Here is a 26,714-nt window from a genome sequence, read left to right on the forward strand (position 1 = left end):
CTGGCCATGGTGATGCTGCTGTTGCGAGCAGGCCGAGGCCTGCGGCCTAGTCAACCCGGGGCCCTGCCTCGCCGCAGCATCTTCTACGCTCAGGGTCAGAGCCCCGAGCCCCGCACCCGTGAATACTTCTACTACATCGACCACCAGGGACAGGTGCGGACCGGACCTTTGGCCTATTTAATAAACACCACTGCCCTATTGGGTCGGCCCTTACTGGGTGCCAGGCACTGCGCTCAGCGCTGGGGTGGATAAGAATAACAATCATTGTTATGATTAATAAAATAATAATGATCATTCTGGTATTTTTTTAAACGCTTACTGTAATAACAATCATTGTTATCATTCATAATAATAATAATAATTCTGGTGTTTGTTAGGCGCTTACTATAATAACAATCATTGTTATTAATAATAATAACCCTGGTGTTTGTTAGGCGCTTACTATAGTAACAATCATTGTTATTATTAATAATAATTCTGGTGTTAGGCGCTTACTATAGTAACAATCATTGTTATTATTAGTAATAATTCTGGTATTAGGCGCTTGCTATAATAAAAATCATTGCTCAATCAATCGTATTTATTGAGCGCTTACTGTGTGCAGAGCACCTGTACTAAGCGCTTGGGAAGTACAAGTTGGCAACATATAGAGACGGTCCCTACCCAACAGTGGGCTCACAGTCTAGAAGGGGGAGACAGAGAACAAAACAAAAAACATACTAACAAAATAAAATATAGTAATTTATTCTATTAGAATAACTGTTATTATTCATATTAATAATTCTGGTGTTAGGTGCTTACTATAACAATCATTATTATTATTATTATTATTAATTTTGGTGTTTGTTAGGCGCTTACTATAATAACAATCATTGTTAATAATAATTCTGGTATTTGTTAGGCACTTTATATAATAACAGTCATTGTTATAATTAATAATAATAATAATTCTGGTATTTGTTAGGCGCTCACTATAATAACAATCATTGTTATTATTCATAATAATAATGATTACAATTCTGGTATTTGTTAGGCACTTACTATAATGACAATCATTGTTAGTATTATTATTATTAATAATAATAATAGTATTTGTTAGGTGCTTACTATAATAACAGTCATTGTTATTGTTAATAATAATAATGGTATTTGTTAAGCGCTTACTATAATAACAATCATTGTTATTAATAATAATAATAATTCTGGTATTTGTTAAGTGCTTGCTATGTGCCAAGCACTGATCTAATGGTGCTCAGTGCTTAGAACAGTGCTTTGCACATAGTAAGCGCTCAATAAATGCCATTATTATTATTATTATCTAAGCACTGGGGGAGATACGAGGTCATCAGGTTGTCCCACTTGGGGCTCTCAGTCTTCATCCCCATTTTCCAGTTGAGGAACCGAGGCCCAGAGAAGTGAAGTGCCTGGCCCAAAGTCACACAGCCGATAAGTGGCGGAGCCGGGATTAGAACCCATGACCCCTGACTCCCAAGCTTGGGCTCTTTCCAGTGAGCCCCACCGCTTATTATTCTTGTTGTATGTGTTAAGCACTTACCGTGTGACAGGAACAGTATTAAGCGCCGGATTGGATAATAATAATAATCGTGGTTATTATCATGCTTATTGTTGTATTTGTTAAGCGCTTACTCTGTGACAGGCACTGTATTAAGAGAAGCAAGGAAATCGATTCCGGACCCGCTGCAAAGCAGGGATAAATAAAAAGAAGCAGCCTGGCTTAGTGGGAAGAGCCCGGGCTTGGGAGTCGGAGGACGCGGGTTCTAATCCCGGCTCTGCCGCTCGTCAGCTGTGTGACTTTGGGCACGTCGCTTCACTTCTCTGGGCCTCAGTGACCTCATCTGTAAAATGGGGATGAAGCCTGTGAGCCCCCCGTGGGACAACCCGATCACCTTGTAGCCTCCCCAGCGCTTAGAACAGCGCTTTGCACGTAGTAAGCGCTTAACAAATTCCAACATTATTATTGTTATTATTATCATCATTATTATTATTATTATTAATCCCGGCTCTGCCGCTCGTCTGCTGTGTGACCTGGGGCAAGCCACTTCACTTCTCTCTGCCTCGGTTCCCTCATCTAGAAAACGGGTTTGAAGACTGTGAGCCCCCCGTGGGACAACCTGATCACCATGTATCCCCCCCAGCGCTTAGAACAGCGCTTTGCACATAGTAAGCACTTAACAAATACCAACATTATTATTATTATTATTATTATTATTATTATTAATCCCGGCTCTGCCGCTCATCTGCTGTGTGACCTGGGGCAAGCCACTTCACTTCTCTCTGCCTCGGTTCCCTCATCTAGAAAACGGGGATGAAGACTGTGAGCCCCCTGTGGGACAACCTGATTACCTTGTATCCACCCCAGCGCTTAGAACAGCGCTCGGCACATGGGAAGCGCTTATCAAATGCAATCATTATTATTATTATTCAATCGTATTTATTGAGCGCTTACTGTGTGCAGAGCACACTGGACTAAGTGCTTGGGAAGTCCAAGTTGGCAACATAGAGAGACGGTCCCTACCCGACAGCGGGCTCACGGTCTAGAAGGGGGAGACAGACAACAAAACAAAACATGTAGACAGGTGTCAAAATTGTCAAAATAAAAAGAATTAGAATTATTATTCATTTATTCCCTGGAGATTCCCCACCAAGACCTTTCTTGGGCTACCCAGGCTCCGCCACGAGTCTTCTCTCAGTCCCCTGTTCTAGTTTGTAACGTCTCCCCGGGCCTAACCCAGCTGCTGAAATTTTAAAAGCCGTGATAATAATAATAATAATAACGATGGCATTTATTAAGGGCTTACTAAGTGCAAAGCACTGTTCTAAGCGCTGGGGAGGTTACACGGTGATCGGGTTGTCCCACGGGGGGCTCACAGTCTTCATCCCCATTTTCCAGGTGAGGGAACTGAGGCCCAGAGAAGTTAAAGCAGCGTGGCTCAGTGGAAAGAGCCCGGGCTTTGGAGTCAGAGGTCATGGGTTCGAATCCCACCCCGCCACATGTCTGCTGTGTGACCTTGGGCAAGTCACTTAACTTTTCTGAGCCTCAGTTATCTTATCAATCGTATTTATTGAGCGCTTACTATGTGCAGAGCACTGTACTAAGCGCTTGGGAAGTACAAATTGGCAACAGTGACCTCATCTGTAAAATGGGGGTGAAGACTGTGAGCCCCATGTGGGACAACTTGATCACCTTGTATCCCCCCCAGCGCTTAGAACAGTGCTGTGCACATAGTAAGCGCTTAATAAATGCCATTATTATTATTATAGTGACTTGCCCAGAGTCACCCAGCTGACAATTGGCAGAGCCGGGATTTGAACCCATGACCTCTGACTCCAAAGCCCAGGCTCTTTCCACTGAGCCACGCTGCTGATCTTGTCTGGTTTTTGTGGAACCTGGACGTCGTCCTCGCTCCTCCGTCCCCTTCAGAGATTTAAAAGCCGTGTTTCAAACCCCGTTTAGCCTTTTCTTGTTTCGGCTCAATACCCCTTTCTTTCCCCATCTCTGCCTCAACAGCTTTTCCTGGACGATGCCAAGGTGAAGAATTTCATCACCTGCTTCAAAGGTACATCCCCCCGACCCCCCGTCCCCTCTCAGGGACCCCTTCCCCTGGCACCCTGTGTTGTAAGCTCCCTCGTGTACTTCCCAAGCGCTTAGCACAGTGCTCTGCACACAGTAAGTGCTCAATAAATACGACTGACTGAATGAATGAATGACTCTATTTATTTTACTTGTACATATCTATTCTGTTTTATTCTGTGAATGTTTTGTTTTGTTGTCTGTCTCCCCCTTCTAGACTGTGAGCCCGCTGTTGGGTAGGGACCGTCTCTAGATGCTGCCAACTTGGACTTCCCAAGCGCTTAGTCCAGTGCTCTGCACACAGTAAGCGCTCAATAAATACGATTGATTGATTGACCGTCTATGTCTCCATTTCTATTCTATTTATTTTATTTTGTGAATATGTTTTGTTTTATCCTCTGTCTCCCCCTTCTAGACTGTGAGCCCGCTGTTGGGTAGGGACCGTCTCTAGATGTTGCCAACTTGGACTTCCCAAGCGCTTAGTCCAGTGCTCTGCACACAGTAAGCGCTCAATAAATACGATTGATTGATTGATTGACCATCTATGTCTCCATTTCTATTCTATTTATTTTATTTTGTGAATATGTTTTATTTTGTTGTCTGCCTCCCCCTTCTAGACTGTGAGCCCGCTGTTGGGTAGGGACCATCTCTAGATGTTGCCAACTTGGACTTCCCAAGCGCTTAGTCCAGTGCTCTGCACACAGTAAGCGCTCAATAAATACGATTGATTGATTGATTGATTGACCATCTATGTCTCCATTTCTATTCTATTTATTTTATTTTGTGAATATGTTTTATTTTGTTGTCTGTCTCCCCCTTCTAGACTGTGAGCTCGCTGTTGCGTAGGGACCGTCTCTAGATGTTGCCAACTTGGACTTCCCAAGCACTTAGTCCAGTGCTCTGCACACAGTAAGCGCTCAATAAATACAACTGACTGACTGAATGAATGACTCTATTTATTTTACTTGTACATATCTATTCTATTCATTTTATTTTGTGAGTATGTTTTGTTTGGTTCTCTGTCTCCCCCTTCTAGACTGTGAGCCCGCTGTTGGGTAGGGACCGTCTCTAGATGTTGCCAACATGAATGTACCCAACATTCATTCGTTCATTCAATTGTATTTATTGAGCGCTTACTGTGTGCAGAGCACTGTACTAAGCGCTTGGGAAGTCCAAGTCGGCAACATATAGAGACAGTCCCTACCCAACATTCATTCATTCAGTTGTATTTATTGAGCGCTTACTGTGTGCAGAGCACTGTACTAAGCGCTTGAGAAGTCCAAGTCGGCGACATATAGAGATGGTCTCTACCCAACATTCATTCATTCAATTGTATTTATTGAGCGCTTACTGTGTGCAGAGCACTGTACTAAGCGCTTGGGAAGTCCAAGTCGGCAACATAGAGAGACGGTCCCTACCCAACATTCATTCATTCAGTCAGTCATATTTCTTAATAATAACAATGATAATGATGGCATTTATTAAGCGCTTACTATGTGCAAAGCACCGTTCTAAGCGCTGGGGAGGTTACAAGGGGATCAGGTTGTCCCACGGGGGGCTCCCAGTCTTAATCCCCATTTTACAGATGAGGTAACTGAGGCCCAGAGAAGTTAAGTGACTTGCCCAAGGTCACACAGCAGACATGTGGCGGAGCCGGGATTCGAACCCCTGACCTCTGACTCCAAAGCCCAGGCTCTTTATTGAGCGCTTACTGTGTGCAGAGCACCGTACCAAGCGCTTGGGAAGTCCAAGTCGGGAACATAGGGAGACGGTCCCTACCCGTCTCGATGGGCTTATCGGCGCCGGCTCCCGACCCCCTTCCGCGTCTTGACATTCCCCCTCTGTCTTTCTCCTTCCACCCCGACCCCCTTCCGCGTCTTGACATTCCCTCTCTGTCTTTCTCCCCCCACCCCGTCCCCGCGCGGCCCCCGGGCCCAGACCGGCAGTTCCTCGTCTTCTTCTTCACGCGCCTGAGGCCGAACCGCAGCGGCCGCTACCAGGAGGCCTTCCCTTTCGTCTCCCCGTGCGGGCGCGAGCGCAACTTCGTGCGCTGCGACGACCGGCCCGTGGTCTTCACCCACCTGCTGGGGGGCCCGGCCGGGGGCCCCCCGCGCCTGTCCTTCTGCGGCGGGGGCGAGGCCCTGGCCGTGCCCTTCGAGCCCGCCAAGCTGCTGCTTCTGCCGGCCAACGGCCGGCTCTACCACCCGGCCCCCGAGCGGGCCGGCCGCGTGGGCCTGGTCAAGTCGGCCTTGGCCTTCGAGCTGAGCTCCGGCTTCCAGTACCCCGACGCCGGGGACGGGGGCGAGGAAGGGGGCCCCGGCGGCCCGCCCACCCACTTCCTTTGGCAAGGGCAGCATCACTCCCTCACCCACGAGCTGATGCCCCTGCTCCGCACCTCTGGGAACCCCTGAGCCCCAACCTCCCCGCCCCGCGGCCCTTCCCAGAGTTGCCCCTTCTCATCCGGAGACTCCCCGCCCGGGAGATGGAGGAGGATTCGGGGCGAGCCTGAGGGGTCCCGCGGGCCCGGGCCTGCGGTCGGGCCCCGAACAAGGATGCTGAGACGAGAACTGGTTCCTGTCGTCTGCTTTTCTTTTGTTCGATGGCATTTATTGAGCGCTGACTATGTGCCAAGCGCTGGGGAGGTTACAAGGTGATCGGGTTGTCCCACGGGGGGCTCACTGGCTTCATCCCCATTTTCCAGATGAGGTCACTGAGGCCCAGAGAAGTGAAGCGACTTGCCCAAAGTCACACAGCTGACAATTGGTGGAGTCGGGATGATAATAATAATAATGATGGTATTTGTTAAGCACTTACTATGTGCCAAACACTGCTCTAAGCGCTGGGAAGGTTACAAGGTGATCAGGTTGTCCCACCGGGGGCTCACAGTCTTCATCCCCATTTTCCAGATGAGGTCACTGAGGCCCAGAGAAGTGAAACGACTTGCCCAATGTCACACAGCTGACTATTGGCAGAGCCAGGATAATAATAATAATGATGGTATTTGTTAAGCGCTTACTATGTGCCAAACACCGCTCTAAGTGCTGGGGTAGATACAAGGTGATCAGGTTGTCCCACGTGGGGCTCACAGGCTTCATCCCCATTTTCCAGATGAGATAACTGAGGCACAGAGAAGTGAAGTGACTTGCCCAAAGTCACACAACTGACAATTGGCGGAGCCAGGATAATAATAATAATGATGTTATTGTTAAGCGCTTACTATGTGCCAAACACCGCTCTAAGCGCTGGGGTAGATACAAGGTGATCAGGTTGTCCCACGTGGGGCTCACAGGCTTCATCCCCATTTTCCAGATGAGGTCACTGAGGCCCAGAGAAGCGAAGCGACTTGCCCAAAGTCACCCAGCTGACAATTGGCGGAGCCGGGATTTGAACCCATGACCTCTGGCTCCAAAGCCCGGGCTCTTTTCCACTGAGCCACGCTGAGGGAGGATAGTAAATACATGTTGACTATTCTGTTTATTTTATTTTGTTAATTTGTTTTGTTGTCTGTCTCCCCCTTCTAGACTGTGAGCCCGCTGTTGGGTAGGGACCGTCTCTCTATGTTGCCAGCTTGGACTTCCCAAGCGCTTAGTCCAGTGCTCTGCACACAGGAAGCGCTCAATAAATAGGATTGAAGGAATGAATGAATGAAGGGGAGGAGCAGGGGCGGGGCCAAGATGGCGGGCGGGGCGGGGTCAAGGAGGGGGCGGGGCCAAGGAGGGCGGAGTCGACGTGAGGGGCGGGGCCAAGACGGTGGCTCAAATGCGAGGGGGCGGAGCAAGGGCGGGGCCAATGGGGGCGGAGCCAACGTGAGGGGCGGGGGCCAATGAGGGCGGGCGGGGCAAGGAGATGGGCGGAGCCAGGGTGGCGGGCGGGGAGGGGGGCCAAGGAAGAAGGAGCATGTGAGAGGGGGCGGGGCCAAGATGGCGGAAGGGGCGGGGCCAAAGATGGGTAGGGGCGGGGCAAGGAGGAGGGCGGAACCAAGATTTCAGCGGGGGATCAAGGAGGGCGTGGCCAATGTGAGGGGGTGGAGAAAGGGTGGGGCCAAGATGGCGGGCGGGCGGGGCCAATGTGAGGGGGCGGGGCCAAGGTGGCGGTTTGGGCGAGGCAAGGAGGAGGGCGGAACCAAGTTGGCGGCGGCGGGGGTCAAGGAGGGCGAAACCAATGTGAGGGGGCGGAGCCAAAGATGGCGGTTGGGGGCGGGGCAGGGAGGTGGGAGGAGCCAAGGTGGGGCGGGGTTAGGGAGGGCGGGGCCAATGTGAGGGGGCGGCGCAAGGGCGGGGACCAGAGGGCGGTTGGGCGGGGCCAAGGAGGGCGGAGCCAGTGTGAGGGGGAGGGGCCAAGGTGGCGGTTGGGCGGGGCAAGGAGGAGGGCGGGGCCAACATGGCGGTTGGGGCGGGGAGGGCGGAGCCAGTGTGAGGGGGAGGGGCCAAGACGGCGGTAGGGCGGGGCCAATGGGGGTGGAGCCAACAGGGCGGCTGGGGGCGGGGGCAAGGCGGGCGTGGTCAGTGTGAGGGGCGGGGCTAAGATGACGGTCAGGGGGGCAAGACGGAGGGCGGAGCCAATGTGAGGGGGCGATGGGGGCGGGGCTCCTAAGGAGGAGGGCGGAGCCAAGAGGGCGGTGGGGGCGTGGCCCCGCGGGGGGTTGACGTCACGCGGCGCCCTCGCGATTGGCCGCGGGAGGCCGTGACGTCAGCCGGCGCGGGGGCGAGCGCGAGCGCGGGCACGGGGGGGGCGCGTGCGGCCCGGGCCCCGCGCAGCCCCCGCCTCCCCCGCCCCCCCCCCCCTCAGGTGAGGCCGCCCCTCCCCCACCCCCCCGCCTCAGTTTACCCCCGCCGGGACCCACCTCGGCGGCGGGCTTCCCGAGCGCTTAGCGCGGTGCCCTGCACCCAGGGAGCCCCCAAGAAATGCGATTGAATGAATGAATGACTGACTGGCTGGATGAATGAATGACTGAGGCCGAAGGTCCTGGGTTCTAATCCCGCCTCGTGTGCGGTGTGACCTTGGGCCAGTCACTTCCCTTCTCTGGGCCTCACGTCCCGCACCCGGAAAACGGGGCCGCCACAGCGCTTAGCGCAGGGCCTGCCACAGTGCCGGCCCTTAAGAATAATAATTAGCTTATTATTATTAATAATAATAATAATAATGGTGACGATGGTGGTATTTGCTAAGCGTCTACTACAGCGCCAAGCACTTTATTACTCTGTTTTATCCACCCCAGTGCTTAGCGCAGGGCCTGCCACTGCGCCAGCCCTTAAGAATAATAATTAGCTTATTAATAATAATAATAATGGTGACGATGGTGGTATTTGCTAAGCGTCTACTACAGCGCCAAGCACTTTATTACTCTGTTTTATCCACCCCAGTGCTTAGCGCAGGGCCTGCCACAGTGCCAGCCCTTAAGAATAATAATTAGCTTATTAATAATAATAATAATGGTGACGATGGTGGTATTTAAGCGCCTACTACAGCGCCAAGCACTTTATCACTCCATTTTATCCGCCCCAGCGCTTAGCGCGGGGCCTGCCACTGCACCAGCCCTTAAGAATAATAATTAGCTTATTAATAATAATAATAATAATGATGGTGACGATGGTGGTATTTGCTAAGCGTCTACTACAGCGCCAAGCACTTTATTACTCTATTTTATCCACCCCAGTGCTTAGCGCAGGGCCTGCCACAGTGCCAGCCCTTAAAAATAATAATTAGCTTATTAATAATAATAATAATGGTGACGATGGTGGTATTTAAGCGCCTACTACAGCGCCAAGCACTTTATCACTCCATTTTATCTGCCCCAGCGCTTAGCGCGGGGCCTGCCACAGCACCAGCCCTTAAGAATAATAATTAGCTTATTAATAATAATAATAATAACGGTGATGATGGTGGTATTTCTTAAGCGCCTGCTACAGCGCCAAGCACTTTATTACTCTATTTTATCCGCCCCAGCGCTTAGCGCGGGGCCTGCCACAGCACCAGCCCTTAAGAATAATAATTAGCTTATTAATAATAATAATAATAACGGTGATGATGGTGGTATTTCTTAAGCGCCTACTACAGCGCCAAGCACTTTATCATTCTATTTTATTCGCCCCAGCGCTTAGCGCGGGGCCTGCCACAGCACCAGCCCTTAAGAATAATAATTAGCTTATTAATAATAATAATAATAATAACGGTGATGATGGTGGTATTTCTTAAGCGCCTACTACAGCGCCAAGCACTTTATCATTCTATTTTATTCGCCCCAGCGCTTAGCGCAGGGCCTGCCACAGCACCAGCCCTTAAGAATAATAATTAGCTCATTTATTAAGAATAATAATAATAATAATAATGGTGACGATGGGTGATCATTAGGAAGAAAGGCGGAGCTGAATTCCCTGGAGGTCGGCCTGCAGACAGGGCTCAGTATATATCTATAAATTTATCTATTTAATAATACTAACGATGGCGTTTGTTAAGCGCTTACACTGTTCTAAGCGCTGATGGTATTTCTATTGATGCTGTTGATGCCTGTCTACTTGTTTTGTTTTGTTGTCCGTCTCCCCCCCACCCCCTTCTAGACTGGGAGCTCGTGGTGGGCAGGGGTTGTCTCTTATTTGTTGCCGAATTGTGCTTTCCGAGCGCTTAGTACAGTGCTCTGCACCTAGTAAGCGCTCAGTAAATACAATTGAATGAATGAATGAATGAGGGAGGGCCAGGATTGACCCCAGGGGGGCCGAGCCCGGCATCCAGCCCCGACCCCTCCGACTCTTTTCTGCCTCAGTTTACCCAGTGGTCCCCAGTCCGCCCGGCTAAAGGCATCGCCACCGGCCCCCGTCCAAACCGGCTGAGGACTCGCCACCTCCGCCGGGAAGCCTCCCACCTGCACCGCAGTCCTTCCCCATGGGCCGGAGGAAGCCCCGTCACTCAGGACAGTGCCTGGCACATGGTAAGCGCCCAACAAATACCACCACCATCATCATCATCATCGCCTCTCTGAGCCTCCGTTACCTCATCTGTAAAATGGGGACTCATAATAATAATAATGAGGGCTTTGGAGAAGCGCTTACTACGTGCCAAGCACTGTTCTGAGCGCTCGGGTGGAGATAAGGGCACCACGTGGGGCTCACTGGCTCAATCTCCAGTTTGCAGATGAGGGAACGGGGTCGCAGAGAATAATAATAATAAGAAGAAGAAGAACAGTGGCATTTGTTAAGCGCTTACTATGTGCCGAGCACTGTTCTAAGCGCCGGGGTAGATACAAGGTCACCAGGTTGTCCACACTTTTAATCCCCATTTCACAGGTGAGGTAACTGGGGCAGAGAGAAGTGACGTTCATTCATTCATTCAATCAATCAATCGTATTAATTGAGCGCTTACTGTGTGCAGAGCACTGGACTGAGCGCTTGGGAAGTCCAAGTTGGCAGCATATAGAGACGGTCCCTACCCAACAGGGGCGTGTGGAGGTCTGGACGTGACTCGCCCAAGGTCACACGGTGGAGAAGGGGTGGAGCGGGGATTAGAACCCACGTCCTCGGACTCCCGAACCCGGGCTCTTTCCACTAAGCCACGCCGCTTCTTGACCGTGTGGGACAAACAAGGTGGCCTTGTATCTCCCCCACTGCTTCGAACGGTGCTTGGCACATCATCATCATCATCATCAATCGTATTTATCGAGCGCTTACTCTGTGCAGAGCACTGGACTAAGCGCTTGGGAAGTACAAATTGGCAACATATCGAGACAGTCCCTACCCAACGGTGGGCTCCCAGTCTAAAAGGGGGAGACAGAGAACAAAACCAAACATACTAACAAAATGAAATAAATAGAATAGATATGTACAGATAAATAAATAGAGTAAAAAATATGTACAAAGTAAGCGCCTCACAAATACCGTCATTATTATTAACTCCACGCCCCCCGAGAGGCGTCCTCCAAATTCGACCCCTCGGACCCGGAGCCGGGTTTCCTCCGTGAGCGGGAGGCAGAGAGGAGCCGGGCGGATGAGCTGGGGAGCGTGTGGAAGTCTGATCTTCGGCGCTTAGAACAGCGCTTGGCGCATAGTAAGCGCCCAACGAGCACCATCGTTGTCATTCCCAACCGAACGACCACGCCGGGGGTTAGTTAAGAAAGGGGTCCCGGATGGCGCCAAGCGGTGCAAGCCGAAGAAAAGCTTCCCTGCGTCCTTCCCCGTAAGAAGGGAGGACGGGTATTGAATCCCCGATTTACAGATGAGGTAACTGAGGCACGGAGAAGCGAAGCGACCTGCCCCAGGGCATACAGCAGGAGTCAGAGGTCATGGGTTCGAATCCCGACTCCGCCGCATGGCTGCTGTGACACCTCGGGCAAGTCACTTAATAATAATAATAATAATGATGGCATTTATTAAGCGCTTACTATGTGCAAAGCACTGTTCTAAGCGCTGGGGAGTTTACAAGGTGATGGGGTTGTCCCACGTGGGTCCTCAAAGTCTTCATCCCCATTTTACAGATGAGGGAACTGAGGCACAGAGAAGTGAAGTGACCTGCCCAAAGTCACCCAGCTGAGAAGTGGCGGAGGCGGAATTTGAACCCATGACCTCGGACTCCAAAGCCCGGGCTCTTTCCACTGAGCCACGCTGCTTCCCCGAACTTCTCTGAGCTTCAGTTACCTCACCTGTAAAATGGGGATTAAGATTGTGAGCCCCACGTGGGACAACTTGATCACCTTGTATCCCCACCAGTGCTCAGAACAGTGCTCTGCACATAGTAAGTGCTTAACAAATGCCATTATTATTATTATTATTAAGTAGAAGAGCCGGGATTAGAACTCGGGCCCGGGCTCTCTCCGCTCGGCCAGGCTGCTCCCTGAATCATAACCCGATCGGGAACTGGAGCAGCCTGTGGGTGTAAAACACCTGGAGAGTGAGGGGGGTTTAAAGCACAGACCTAAGTGCCCTCCTATTTATAATAATAATAATAACGATGGCATTTATTAAGCGCTTACTATGTGCAAAGCACTGTTCTAAGCGCTGGGGAGGTTCCAAGGCGATCAGGTTGTCCCACGGGGGGGGGGGGCTCACAGTCTTCATCCCCATTTGACAGCTGAGGGAACTGAGGCTCAGAGAAGTGACTCGCCCAAAGTCACCCAGCTGACAAGTGGCGGAGCCGGGATTCGAACCCATGACCTCTGACTCCAAAGCCCGGGCCCTTTCCACCGAGCCACGCTGCTTTTCCTATTTATATCCACTCTTCCCCATCCTCAGTAGCCGGAGCCGCTCCTGGGCCGGGCTTCCGTCGGGATCCGCCAGGGACGAGGCTCTGGGGAAAAGCTTAGCACAGCGCTTTGCACATAGTAAGCGCTTCACAAATACCATCATTCGGAGAAGCAGCGTGGCTCAGTGGAAAGAGCCCAGGCTTTGGAGTCAGCGGTCGTGGGTTCAAATCCCGGCTCTGCCAGCTGGGTGACTTTGGGCAAGTCACTTCACTTCTCTGGGCCTCAGTTCCCTCATCTGTCGAATGGGGATTAAGACTGTGAGCCCTCAGTGGGACAACCTGATCACCTTATAATAATAATAACGATGGCATTTGTTAAGCGCTTACTATGTGCAAAGCACTGCTCTAAAGCGCTGGGGGGATACAAGGTGATCAGGTTGTCCCACATGGGGCTCACAGTCATCCCCATTTTACAGATGAGGTCACTGAGGCTCCGAGAAGTTAAGCGACTTGCCCAAGGTCACACAGCAGACGCGGGGCGGAGCCGGGATTCGAACCCACGACCTCTGACTCCAAAGCCCGGGCCCTTTCCACTGAGCCACGCTGCTTCTCTGAGCAGCTGGTAACCTCCCTGGCGCTTAGAGCAGTGCTTGGCACATAGTAAGCGCTTAATAAATGCCATCATTATTAAAGCCGGCGGCCCCTCCGGGGTGGGTCGCAGTCGGGCGGGCGCAAAGCGCAGGTTCGGAGTCGAGCCCTCCGGTGGGTGACGAGGAGGAGGATTCCCGGTTGATCCTTATCCTTTCTCCAGCAGCGCGTCTACCATGGCCCCCGGGGAGTCCAAAGCGCTCCCCACGCTCTTCCCGCTGCTGGGCTTCCTGCTGCTCCGGGGCCAGGCCTGCCCCGCGCCCTGCCGCTGCTACGGCACCACCGTGGAGTGTGGCTCTCTGGGCCTGCGGGACGTCCCCGCGGGGATCCACCCTTCCACCCAGGTAGGTACGTCCGGCCGGACCGTGGGCCCCTCCCCTCCCTCCTTCATTCAGTCGTATTTATTGAGCGCTCACTGTGTGCACAACACTGGACTAAGCGCTTGGGAAGTCCAACTACGGCACCACCGTGGACTGTGGCTCTCTGGGCCTGCGGGACGTCCCCGCGGGGATCCACCCTTCCACCCAGGTAGGTACGTCCGGCCGGACGGCGGCCCCCTCCTCTCATTCATTCAGTTGTATTTATTGAGCGCTCACTGCGTGCACAGCACTGGACTAAGCGCTTGGGAAGTCCAAGCTGGCAACATATAGAGACAATCAATCAATCATATTTAGTGAGCGCTTAATGTGTGCAGAGCACTGGACTTAGCGCTTGGGAAGTCCAAGCTGGCCACATAGAGACAGTCAATCAATCAATCATATTTATTGAGCGCTTACTGTGTGCAGAGCACTGGACTAAGCGCTTGGGAAGTCCAAGCTGGCAACAGATAGAGTCGGTTAATCAATCAATCAATCAATCAGTCGTATTTATTGAGCGCTTACTGTGTGCAGAGCACTGGACTAAGCTCTTGGGAAGTACAAGCTGGCAACATATAGAGATGGTCATTCAGTCAATCAATCAGTCATTGTATTTATTGAGCGCTTACTGTGTGCAGAGCACTGGACTAAGCGCTTGGGAAGTACAAGCTGGCAACATATAGAGACGGTCAACCAATCAATCGTATTTATTGAGCTCTTACTGTGTGCAGAGCACTGGACTAAGCGCTTGGGAAGTCCAAGCTGGCAACATATAGAGACGGTCAGTCAATCAATGTTGTATTTATTGAGCGCTTACTGTGTGCAGAGCCCTGGACTAAGCTCTTGGGAAGTACAAGCTGGCAACATATAGAGACGGTCAGTCAATCAATCGTATTTGTTGGGCGCTCACTGTGTGCAGAGCACTGTACTAAGCGCTTGGGAAGTCCAAGCTGGCAACATATAGAGACGGTCAATCAATCAATCAGTCGTATTTATTGAGCACTTACTGTGTGCAGAGCACCGGACTAAGCGCTTAGGAAGTCCAAGCTGGCAACATATAGAGACGGTCAATCAATCGTATTTATTGGGTGCTTACTGTGTGCAGAGCACTGGACTAAGCGCTTGGGAAGTCCAAGCTGGCAACATATAGAGATGGTCAATCAATCAATTGTATTTATTGAGTACTTACTGTGTGCAGAGCACTGGACTAAGCACTTGGGAAGGCCAAGCTGGCAACATATAGAGATGGTCAATCAATCAATCGTATTTATTGAGTGCTTACTGTGTGCAGAGCACTGGACTAAGTGCTTGGGAAGTCCAAGCTGGCAACATATAGAGACGGTCAATCAATCAATCGTATTTATTGAGCGCTTACTGTATGCAGAGCACTGGACTAAGCGCTTGGGAAGTCCAAGCTGGCAACATATAGAGACGGTCAATCAATCAATTAATCGTATTTATTGAGTGCTTACTGTGTGCAGAGCACTGGACTAAGCACTTGGGAAGTCCAAGCTGGCAACATAGAGAGATGGTCAATCAATCAATCGCATTTATTGAGTGCTTTCTGTGTGCAGAGCATGGGACTAAGCGCTTGGGAAGTCCAAGTCAGTGACATCTAGAGACGGTCCCTACCCAACAGCGGGCTCACAGTCTAGAAGAGGGAGACAGAGAACAAAACAAGACAGGTTAACAAAATAAAATAAATAGAATGGATATGTACAAGTAAAATAAATAAATGAATAGAGTAATAAATATGTACAAACATATATACAGCGGGCTCACAGTCTAGAAGGGGAAGACAGAGAACAAAACAAAACATTAGTAAAATAAATAGAATAGATATGTACAAGTAAAATAAATAAATAGAGTAATAAATACGTACAAACATATGTTCAGTGGGCTCACAGTCTAGAAGGGAGAGACAGAGAACAAAACAAAACATATTAACAAAATAAATAGAATAGATATGTACAAGTAAAATAAATAGAGTGATAAATACGTACAAACATATATACAGTGGGCTTGCAGTCTAGAAGGGGGAGACAGAGAACAAAACGAAACAGATTAACAAAATAAATAGAATAGATATGTACAAGTAAAATAAATAGAGTGATAAATACGTACAAACATATATGCAGTGGGCTCACAGTCTAGAAGGGGGAGACAGAGAACAAAAAACAGATTAGCAAAATAAAATGAACAGATATGTACAAGTAAAATAAATAGAGTAATAAATACATACAAACATATATACAGTGGGCTCACAGTCTAGAAGGGGAGACAGAACAAAACAAAACATTAATAAAATGAATAGAATAGATATGTACAAGTGAAATAAATAGAGTGATAAATACGTACAAACATATGCAGTGGGCTCACAGTCTGGAATGGGAAGACAACAAAACAAAACAAATTAACAAAATAAAATGAATAGATATGTACAAGTAAAATAAATAAATAGAGTAATAAATACATACAAACATATATACAGTGGGCTCACAGTCTGGAAGGGGGAGACAGAGCAAAACAATAAAATGAATAGAATAGATATGTACAAGTAAAATAGAGTGATAAATACGTACAAACATATATGCAGTGGGCTCACAGTCTAGAAGGGGGACACAGAGAACAAAACAGCTTAACAAAATTAAATAAATAAATAAATAAATAAATGATAAAATAAATAAATAAATAATAAAATAAAATGAAATAAAGAAAGAATAAAATGAATAAAATGAATATGTACAAATAGAGTAATAAATACGTACAAACATATATACAGCGGGCTCACAGTCTAGAAGGGGAGACAGAGAACAAACTAAAACATGTTAATAAATGAATAGATATGTACAAGTAAAATAAATAAATAGAGTAATAAATACATACAAACATATGCAGCGGGCTCAGTCTAGAAGGGGGAGACAGAGAACAAACCAAAACATGTTAATAAATGAATAGATATGTACAAGTAAAATAAATGGAGTAATAAATACATACAGACATATATACAGCGGGCTCACAGTCTAGAAGGGGGAGACAGAGAACAAACCAAAACATGTTAGTAAATGAATAGATATGTACAAGTAAAATAAATGGAGTAATAAGTACGTACAGACATATATACAGCAGGCTCACAGTCTAGAAGGGGGAGACAGAGAACAAACCAAAACATGTTAATAAATGAATAGATATGTACAAGTAAAGTAAATGAATAGAGTAATAAATACATACAGACATATACAGCGGGTTCGCAGTCTAAAAGGGGGAGACAGAGAACAGAACAAAACAGATTAATAAAATGAATAGAATAGGTATGTACAAGTAAAATAGAGTAATAAATATGTACAAGCTATATACAGCGGGCTCACGGTCTAGAAGGGGGAGACAGAGAACAAACCAAAACATTGTAATAAATGAGTAGATATGTACAAGTAAAATAAATAGAGTAATAAATACATACAGACATATATACAGCGGGTTCACAGTCTAGAAGGGGGAGACAGAGAACAAACCAAAACATGTTAATAAATGAATAGATATGTACAAGTTAAATAAATAAATAAATAGAGTAATAAATACGTACAAACATATATACAGCGGGCTCACAGTCTAGAAGGGGCAGACAGAGAACAAAACATATTAATATAATGAATAGAATAGATATGTACAAGTAAAATAGAGTAACAAATACGTACAAACATATATACAGTGGGCTCACAGTTTAGAAGGTGGAGACAGAGAACAAAACATATTAATATAATGAATAGAATAGATATGTACAAGTAAAATAAATAGAGTAATTAATACGTACAAACATATATAGAGCGGGCTCACAGTCTAGAAGGGGGAGACAGAACAAAACAAAACATGTTAATAAATGAATAGATATGTACAAGTAAAATAAATAGAGTCATAAATACATATATACAGTGGGCTCACGGTCTAGAAGGGGGAGATAGAGAACAGAACAAAACAGATTAACAAAATGAATAGAATAGATATGTACAGGTAAAATAAATAAATAGAGTAATAGATACGTACAAACATATATACAGCGGGCTCACAGTCTAGAAGGGGGAGACAGAGAACAAAACATGTTAATAAATGAATAGATATGTACAAGTAAAATAAATAGAGTAATAAATACATATATACAGTGGGCTCACGGTCTAGAAGGGGGAGACAGAACAGAACAAAACAAAACAGATTAATAAAATGAATAGAATAGATATGTACAGGTAAAATAAATAGAGTGATAGATACGTACAAACATATATACAGCGGGCTCACAGTCTAGAAGGAGGAGACAGAGAACAAAACATGTTAATAAATGAATAGATATGTACAAGTAAAATAAATAGAGTAATAAATACATATATACAGTGGGCTCACGGTCTAGAAGGGGGAGATAGAGAACAGAACAAAACAGATTAATAAAATGAATAGAATAGATATGTACAGGTAAAATAAATAGAGTAATAGATACGTACAAACATATATACAGCGGGCTCACAGTCTAGAAGGGGGAGACAGAGAACAGAACAAAACAGATTAACAAAATGAAGAGGATGGCTATGTCCCAGTAAAATAAATAGAGGAATAAATGCGTGCAAACGGCGCGGAGGGGGAGAAGGGGCGAGCCACGTGTTCCCATGCCCGTGCCCGTCCCCCCGTCCTCCCCGCATCCCCCCAGACGGTGTTCCTGCAGGACAACGGCATCCGGCAGATCCAGCGTCGGGATCTGGAGCGCCTGCCGGCCCTGCGCTACCTGTACGTCCAGAACAACAGCATCTGGGCCCTGGAGGCCGGGGCCTTCCGCGGCCAGCGGCGCCTGCTGGAGCTGGCCCTCGACGCCAACCGCGTCCACCTCCTCCACGGCGGCGTCTTCAAGGGCCTGGACCGCCTGCGGGTGCTCTACCTGGCCGGGAACCACATCACCCGGCTCCTGGACTTCACCTTCCATCACCTCCGGGTGAGACGCGCGGCTCCCCGAGGCCCGGGGGTCCCGGCGGCGGGAGGACCACCCCTCCACCCCACCCCCCCCCCCCCACCAGCCAGGCAAGGCCGCGCTGTCTAATAACCAATCAATCAATCGTATTTATTGAGCGCTGACTGTGTGCAGAGCACTGGACTAAGCGCTTGGGAAGTACAAGCTGGCAACAACTAGAGACGGTCCCTACCCAACAGTGGGCTCACAATAATAACGGTAATGATGACGATGATATCTGTTAATCAATCAATCAATCATATTTATTGAGCGCTTATGATACCTGTTAATCAACCAATCAATCAATCAGTTGTATTTATTGAGCGCTTACTGTGTGCAGAGCACTGGACTAAGCGCTTGGGAAGTACAAGCTGGCAACATATAGAGACGGTCCCTACCCAACAGTGGGCTCACAATAATAACGGTAATGATGACGATGATATCTGTTAAATCAATCAATCAATCGTATTTATTGAGCACTTATGATATCTGTTAATCAACCAATCAATCAATCAATCCTATTTATTGAGCGCTGACTGTGTGCAGAGCACTGGACTAAGCGGTTGGGAAGTACAAGCTGGCAACATATAGAGACGGTCCCTACCCAACAGTGGGCTCACAATAATAACGGTAATGATGACGATGATATCTGTTAATCAATCAGTCAATCATATTTATTGAGCACTGACTGTGTGCAGAGCACTGGGCTAAGCGCTTGGGAAGTACAAGTTAGCAACATATAGAGACGGTCCCTACCCAACAGTGGGCTTACAATAATAATAGTAATGATGACGATGATATCTGTTAATCAATCAATCGATCATATTTATTGAGCGCTGACTGTGTGCAGAGCACTGGGCTAAGCTCTTGGGAAGTACAAGCTGGCAACATATAGAGACGGTCCCTACCCAACAGTGGGCTCACAATAATAGCGGTAATGATGACGATGATATCTGTTAACCAATCAATCAATCAATCGTATGGAGCGCTTACTGTGTGCAGAGCACTGGACTAAGCACTTGGGAAGTCCAAGTTGGCAACATATAGAGACGGTCCCTACCCCACAGTGGGCTCACAATAATAACGATAACGATGACGAAATCTGTTAATCAATCGTATTTATTGAGCGCTTTCTGTGTGCAGAGCACTGGACTAAGCGCTTGGGAAGTCCAAGTTGGCAACGTAGAGAGATGGTCCCTACCCAACAGTGGGCTCACAGTCTAGAAGGGGGAGACAGAGAACAAAACAAAACAGATTAACAAAATAAAATAAATAGAATAGATATGCACAAGCAAAATAAATAAATAAATAAATAAATAAATATTAAGCGCTCACTACGTGCCAGGCACCGTACCAGGCCCTTCTATATGTTGCCAGCTTGTACTTCCCAAGCGCTTAGTCCAGTGCTCTGCACACAGTAAGCGCTCAATAAATACGATTGAATGAATGAATGGGGTAGATACAAGATGATCAGGGTGGACGCAGCCCCACCGCGTGTCTGCTGTGTGACCTTCAGCAAGGCACTTAACTTCTCTGAGCCTCAGTTCCCTCATCTGTAAAATGGGGGCGAAGACTGTGAGCCCCACGTGGGGCAACCTCATCACTTCGTATCCCCTCCCAGCACTTAGAACAGCGCTTGGCACGTAGTAAACGCCTAACAAATGCCATCACTATTATTATTCTAATAAGTGCATAATAATAATATAGAGAATAATATAGAGAAGCAGAGTGGCTCAGTGGAAAGAGCCCCAGCCTTGGAGTCAGAGGTCATGGGTTCCAATCCCGGCTCCGCCAATTGTCAGCTGGGTGACCTTGGGCAAGTCACTTCATTTCTCTGGGCCTCAGTGACCTCATCTGTAAAATGGGGATGAAGACTGTAAGCACCCCGGTGGGCCAACCTGATCACCCTGTAACCTCCCCAGCGCTTCGAACAGTGCTTTGCACATAGTAAGCACTTCATAAATGCCATTATTATTGTAAGTGCTTAACAAATTACCAGTTAAAAACGAAAGGGCAGCGGCCACCACCATCATTATTATTATTATTATAAATGCTTAACAGATGACCGATTAAAAACGAAAGGGCAGCGGGCACTGCCATTATTATTATTATTATTATAAGTGCTTAACAGATGACCAATTAAAAACGAAAGGGCAGCGGCCACCACCATCATTATTATTATTATAAGTGCTTAACAGATGACCGATTAAAAACGAAAGGGCAGCGGCCACCGCCATCATTATTATTATTATAAGTGCTTAACAGATGACCGATTAAAAACGAAAGGGCAGCGGCTACCGCCATCATTATTATTATTATAACTGCTTAACAGATGATCAATTAAAAACGAAAGGGCAGCGGCCACCGCCATTATTATTATTATTATATCTGCTTAAGAGATGACCGCTTAAAAACAAAAGGGCAGCGGTTACCGCCATTACTATTATTAAGTGCTTAACAGATGGCCGATTAAAAACGAAAGGGCCGCGGCCACCGCCATTATTATTACGTGGCTCAGTGGGAAGAGCCCGGGCTTTGGAGTCAGAGGTCCTGGGTTCAAATCCCGGCTCCGCCAGCTGTCAGCCGTGTGACTTTGGGCAAGTCGTTTCACTTCTCTGGGCCTCAGTTCCCTCATCTGGAAAATGGGGGTTAAAACTGCGAGCCCCCCGTGGGACAGCCTGATCACCTTGTGACCTCCCCAGCGCTTCGAACGGCGCTTTGCATGTAGTAAGCGCTTAACAAATGCCGTCGTTATTATTATTATTATAAGTGCTGAAGAGGTGACCGATTAAAAGCGAAAGGGCCGTGGCCACCAGCGGGGGTGGCCGGAGACGGTCTCGCGGCTGAGCCGAGCCCCTTCCCTCCGCCCGCCCGCCTTCTCCCGCCGTTCCAGAGACTGCAGGAGCTGCACCTGCAGAAAAACAGCATCGAGATGGTGGAGGAGCAGGCGTTGGCGGGGCTGTCGTCCCTGGCCCTGCTCGACCTGAGCGAGAACCGCCTGCGCACCATCAGCCGCGCTGCCCTGCGTCCTCTGGCCAGCCTGCAGGTCCTGCGCCTCACAGGTACGGGGGCCGCGGGGCAGGCTGGCCCACGACCCCACCGGGGTCCACTCGGTTTCCCCACCGTGGCCCAGCAGCGAATCATCATCATCATCAATCGTATTTATTGAGCGCTTACTATGTGCAGAGCACTGGACTAAGCGCTTGGGAAGTCCAAGCTGGCAACATATAGAGACAGTCCCTACCCAACAGTGGGCTCACAGTCTAAAAGGGGGAGACAGAGAACAAAACCAAACATACTGACAAAATAAAATAAGTAGAATAGATATGTACAAATAAAATAGAGTAATAAATATGTACAAACATATATACATATATACAGGTGCTGTGGGGAAGGGAAGGAGGTAAGATGGGGGGGATGGAGAGGGGGAGAGGAAGGAAGGGGCTCAGTCTGGGAAGGCCTCCTGGAGGAGGTGAGCTCTCAGCAGGGCCTTGAAGGGAGGAAGAGAGCTAGCTTGGCGGATGGGCAGAGGGATTGGGGGCATTCCAGGCCCGGGGGAGGACGTGGGCCAGGGGTCGATGGCGGGACAGGCGAGAACCAGGTACGGTGAGGAGATCAGCGGCGGAGGAGCGGAGGGTGCGGGCTGGGCTGGAGAAGGAGAGAAGGGAGGTGAGGTAGGAGGGGGCGAGGGGATGGATGGACAGCCTTGAAGCCCAGGGTGAGGAGTTTCTGCCTGATGCGCAGATTGATTGGTAGCCACTGGAGATTTTTGAGGAGGGGAGTAATATGCCCAGAGCGTTTCTGGACAAAGATAATCTGGGCAGCAGCATGAAGTATGGATTGAAGTGGGGAGAGACACGAGGATGGGAGATCAGAGAGAAGGCTGGTGCAGTAGTCCAGACGGGATAGGATGACAGCTTGAATGAGCAGGGTAGCAGTTTGGATGGAGAGGAAAGGGCGGATCTTGGCAACGTTGCGGAGCTGAGACCGGCAGGTTTTGGTGACGGCTTGGATGTGAGGGGTGAATGAGAGAGCGGAGTCGAGGATGACACCAAGGTTGCGGGCTAGTGAGATGGGAAGGATGGTAGTGCCATCAACAGAGATGGGAAAGTCAGGGAGAGGGCAAGGTTTGGGAGGGAAGACAAGGAGTTCAGTCTTCGACATGTTGAGCTTTAGGTGGCGGGTGGACATCCAGATGGAGATGTCCTGAAGGCAGGAGGAGATGCGAGCCTGGAGGGAGGGGGAGAGAGCAGGGGCAGAGGTGGAGATCTGGGTGTCATCGGCGTAGAGATGATAGTTGAAGCCGTGGGAGCGAATGAGGTCACCAAGGGAGTGCCTGTAGATCGAGAACAGAAGGGGACCAAGCACTGAACCTTGGGGAACCCCCACAGTAAGAGGATGGGAGGGGGAGGAGGAGCCTGCAAAAGAGACTGAGAATGAACGACCGGAGAGATAAGAGGAGAACCAGGAGAGGACGGAGTCTGTGAAGCCAAGGTCAGATAGCGTGTTGAGGAGAAGGGGGTGGGCCACAGTGTCGAAGGCAGCTGAGAGGTCGAGGAGGATTAGGACAGAGTAGGAGCCGTTGGATTTGGCAAGCAGGAGGTCGTTGGTGACCTTTGAGAGGGCAGTTTCCGTGGAATGTAGGGGACGGAAGCCAGACTGGAGGGGGTCGAGGAGAGAGTTGTTATTGAGGAATTCTAGGCAGCGAGTGTAGACAACTCATTCAAGGAGTTTGGAAAGGAATGGTAGGAGGGATATGGGGCGATAACTAGAAGGTGAGGTGGGGTCAAGAGAGGGTTTTTTTAGGTTGGGAGAGACATGGGCATGTTTGAAGGCAGAGGGGAAGGAACCAGTGGAGAGTGAGCGGTTGAAGATGGAAGTTAAGGAGGGGAGAAGGGATGGAGCGAGAGATTTCATGATTTCATTTCACTTAACTTCTCTGAGCCTCAGTTACCTCATCTGTAAAAATGGGGATTAAGACTGTGAGCCCTACGTGGGACAACTTAATCACACTGCATCCCCCCAGCGCTTAGAACAGTGCTTTGCACGTAGTAAGCGCTTAACAAATGTCATGATTATTATTATCATTATTACCCGCCCTCAGCGCTTAGAACAGTGCTCGGCACATAGTAAGCGCTTAACAAATACCATCGTTATTATTATTATTATCCAGGCAGGGCTCCGGGTGCCGCTTCCCGGCCCCGGCCGCTTTAGGACTGAGGGAATCAATCAATCAGTCATATTTATTGAGCGCTTCCTGTGTGCAGAGCACTGTACTAAGCGCTTGGGAAGTCCAAGTTGGCAACATAGAGAGACAGTCCCTACCCAACAGTGGGCTCACAGTCTAGAAGGGGGAGACAGACAACAAAACAGATTGACAAAATAAAATAAATAGAATAAATATGTACAAATAAATAGAGTAATAAATCCGTACAAACATATATACATACATACAGCTGCTGTGGGGAGGGGAAGGAGGTAAGGCGGGGGGGATCAATCAATCAATCAATCAATCAATCGTATTTTATTGAGCGCTTACCGTACTAAGTGCTTGGGAAGTCCAAGTTGGCAACATAGAGAGACAGTCCCTACCCAACAGTGGGCTCACAGTCTAGAAGGGGGAGACAGAGAACAAGACATAGTAACCAAATAAAATAAATAGAATAAATATGTACAAATAAGTAGAGTAATAAATCTGTACAAACATATATACATACATACAGCTGCTGTGGGGAGGGGAAGGAGGTAAGGCGGGGGTGATCAGTCAATCAATCAATCGTATTTATTGAGCGCTTACCGTACTAAGTGCTTGGGAAGTCCAAGTTGGCAACATCGAGAGGCAGTCCCAAACCCAACAGTGGGCTCACAGTCTAGAAGGGGGAGACAGAGAACAAGACATAGTAACCAAATAAATAGAATAAATATGTACAAATAAATAGAGTAATAAATCTGTGCAGACATCTATACAGGTGCTGTGGGCTCGCAGTCTAAAAGCGGGGAGACAGAGAACAAAACCAAACTTAGGCCGGGGCAGGGCACCCGGGGCCCGCGCTCATCCGGGCCACGCGTCTCTCGGCCTTGGTTTCTCCGGCGGGTCCGTGCGCCCTTCCGTCGCCCGGGCCGGTGCCCTGTAGCCACCAGACCACGCGGACTGTGGCCCGTCAGGGCGGCGGGCTCGTGTTTCTCCGCCGTCTCGGTCCGCCTCTCTCCCTCCCTCTCCCACCAGAGAACTCCTGGCGGTGTGACTGCGCTCTCCACTGGCTCCGCGGCTGGATCGAGGAGGAAGGCCAGCGGCTGCTCAGCCCCCTGGACAAGAAGATCGTGTGCTCGGAGCCTCCCCGCCTGGCCCGCCGCAGCCTGCCGGACGTCTCGGCCAACAGCCTGGTCTGCATCCCCCCCGTGGTGCAGGTGGAGCCGCTGGAGGTGGCCGCCCGCCTAGGGGATGACCTGAGGGTCTCCTGCCGGGCCTCCGGCTACCCCCAGCCGCTGGTCACCTGGAGGAAGGTGGCGGCCCCCTCCCGGGCCGGGGAGCCCAAGGCCAGCGCCCGGCCGGCCGGCCGGGCCCCGGGGCCGGGGGAGCGCCCGGACGCGGACACGGGCAGCGGCATGCTGTTCCTCACCAACGTCACGGCGGCCCACGCCGGCAGGTACGAGTGCGAGGCCTCCAACCCCGGGGGCGCCGCGCGGGTCCCCTTCCGCCTGCTGGTCGCCCCGTCCCGCCAGCGGCCCCCCGGGCCCGCCTCGGTGGCCGGCGGCCGGGAGGCCCCGTACCCGGCGGAGAGCTTGGACTTCCGCGCCCTGGGCCCGGCCGCCCGGGCCGCCGTGGCCGTGGGCATCTCCCTGCTGGCGCTCACCGCCCTGCTCCTGGGGGCCGTCATCTGCCGCAAGCACCGCAGGCGGAAAGGGGCCCGCCGGGAGGAGGGCGTGCTCTACGTCAACGACTACTCGGACGGGCCCACCACCTTCGCCCAGCTGGAGGAGTACCGAGACGAGCGGGGCCACGAGATGTTCGTCATCGACCGCAACAAGCCCCTCTTCGACGCCTACGAGGACGCCGCGGAGGGCCCGGCCCCGGGGGCGGCGGGGGAGCCCGGTAGACCCTTCCCCGACCAGGGGCTCCCCTCCCGGCCCCGGGTCGCCTACGAGATCCACTGCTGAGGCGTCGGGGAGGGACCCGCGGGACTTCCCGCCACCCTCCCCGGCTTTCCGTTTCCGACAGGGATCGCCGGAGGCGGCCCGGGTGCGCCGTCTCCTCGGAGGCCCGGCGGTCCCCGGGGTCACCGCCCTCCGGGCCATCATGGAGCTGAAGCTTCGTCGTCCGGCCCCGGCAGCGGGAGATGGGAGCCCCCCGGGACGATATTCCCGGCCCACCTCAGTGGGGCTCGAGGGGAAGCCTCGGTCAGGAGCGTTGCGTCCGGCCTCCAGAGTGGAGTCCGGGGCCGCCGTCCCGTCGGACGGACAAGGCCGAGAGCTTCGGCGTCTCCCCGGCTGACCACGGAGGCCCTTCGAAGAGCCTTTGCTTTCTCAGCTTCTCCTAAGGGTGGAAACGGGCCCCATTTGGATAGTCACGGGCTCCGCGGGGCCTTCCCGGCTCCGGAGCCATCCAGGCTGGGGCCCAGGCTGGCTTTTTCCACTCCAGCCGGAGCCACTGGCCCAATCCCCAAATAAAGAGGCCCTGACGTCAACCTCCCTCCCTCGTGTACCTTTCCGTCTCCCAGCCATGGGAGGGTCATCTCTGTGGTCCTAACCATCCAGCTTCGCCCGCCGCCTCTTTCTCCACCTGCCCCGCGGAGGGGAAATCTGCCTCGTCCTCGGCCCCGGGGGAAGCGGAGCTTCGGGATGAGTCCGAAAGCCCTTCCGGGGGCCGACCGTTCAACCGGTAATGTGGGCGCGACTGGGCCCGGCAGGACTCGTCCTAGAGCAGGAACGTGACAGGTCATTCGGCGGGAGGGGGACGGTCCCG

General features: G+C 50.2%; 2 protein-coding genes across 3 annotated transcripts; both read left to right on the forward strand.

Annotated features, from left to right (window-relative positions):
- On the forward strand, nt 1-6,159 carry C18H8orf82 (chromosome 18 C8orf82 homolog). The gene is made up of 3 exons (XM_038760558.1): nt 1-153; nt 3,530-3,578; nt 5,531-6,159. The coding sequence occupies exons 1-3, from the start codon at nt 7-9 to the stop codon at nt 6,001-6,003; spliced, it is 669 nt and encodes a 222-aa protein (XP_038616486.1). The 5' UTR covers nt 1-6; the 3' UTR covers nt 6,004-6,159.
- LRRC24 (leucine rich repeat containing 24) lies at nt 118-26,436 on the forward strand. Of its 2 annotated transcripts, none has more exons than XM_038760556.1 (7): nt 118-153; nt 3,530-3,578; nt 10,353-10,517; nt 13,572-13,752; nt 18,458-18,736; nt 21,645-21,813; nt 24,978-26,436. In XM_038760556.1, the coding sequence occupies exons 4-7, from the start codon at nt 13,585-13,587 to the stop codon at nt 25,907-25,909; spliced, it is 1,548 nt and encodes a 515-aa protein (XP_038616484.1). In that variant the 5' UTR covers nt 118-153; nt 3,530-3,578; nt 10,353-10,517; nt 13,572-13,584; the 3' UTR covers nt 25,910-26,436. The 2 variants fall into 2 exon arrangements, with proteins under 2 accessions (XP_038616484.1, XP_038616485.1); XM_038760557.1 differs by having other exon boundaries at nt 13,575-13,752.
- Nucleotides 26,437-26,714: the final 278 nt, after the last annotated feature.

Source organism: Tachyglossus aculeatus, chromosome 18 (assembly GCF_015852505.1).
Source record: "Tachyglossus aculeatus isolate mTacAcu1 chromosome 18, mTacAcu1.pri, whole genome shotgun sequence".
Classification (NCBI taxonomy): Eukaryota; Metazoa; Chordata; class Mammalia; order Monotremata; family Tachyglossidae; genus Tachyglossus; species Tachyglossus aculeatus.

Coding starts and splice junctions, on each gene's coding strand:
- C18H8orf82 (XM_038760558.1), top strand. CDS start 7: ATGGTGATGCTGCTGTTGCGAGCAGGCCGAGGCCTGCGGCCTAGTCAA. Junction 154..3,529: donor ACATCGACCACCAGGGACAG/GTGCGGACCGGA, acceptor CTGCCTCAACAG/CTTTTCCTGGACGATGCCAA. Junction 3,579..5,530: donor TTTCATCACCTGCTTCAAAG/GTACATCCCCCC, acceptor CCCCGGGCCCAG/ACCGGCAGTTCCTCGTCTTC.
- LRRC24 (XM_038760556.1), top strand. CDS start 13,585: ATGGCCCCCGGGGAGTCCAAAGCGCTCCCCACGCTCTTCCCGCTGCTG. Junction 13,753..18,457: donor GGATCCACCCTTCCACCCAG/GTAGGTACGTCC, acceptor GCATCCCCCCAG/ACGGTGTTCCTGCAGGACAA. Junction 21,814..24,977: donor GCAGGTCCTGCGCCTCACAG/GTACGGGGGCCG, acceptor CTCTCCCACCAG/AGAACTCCTGGCGGTGTGAC.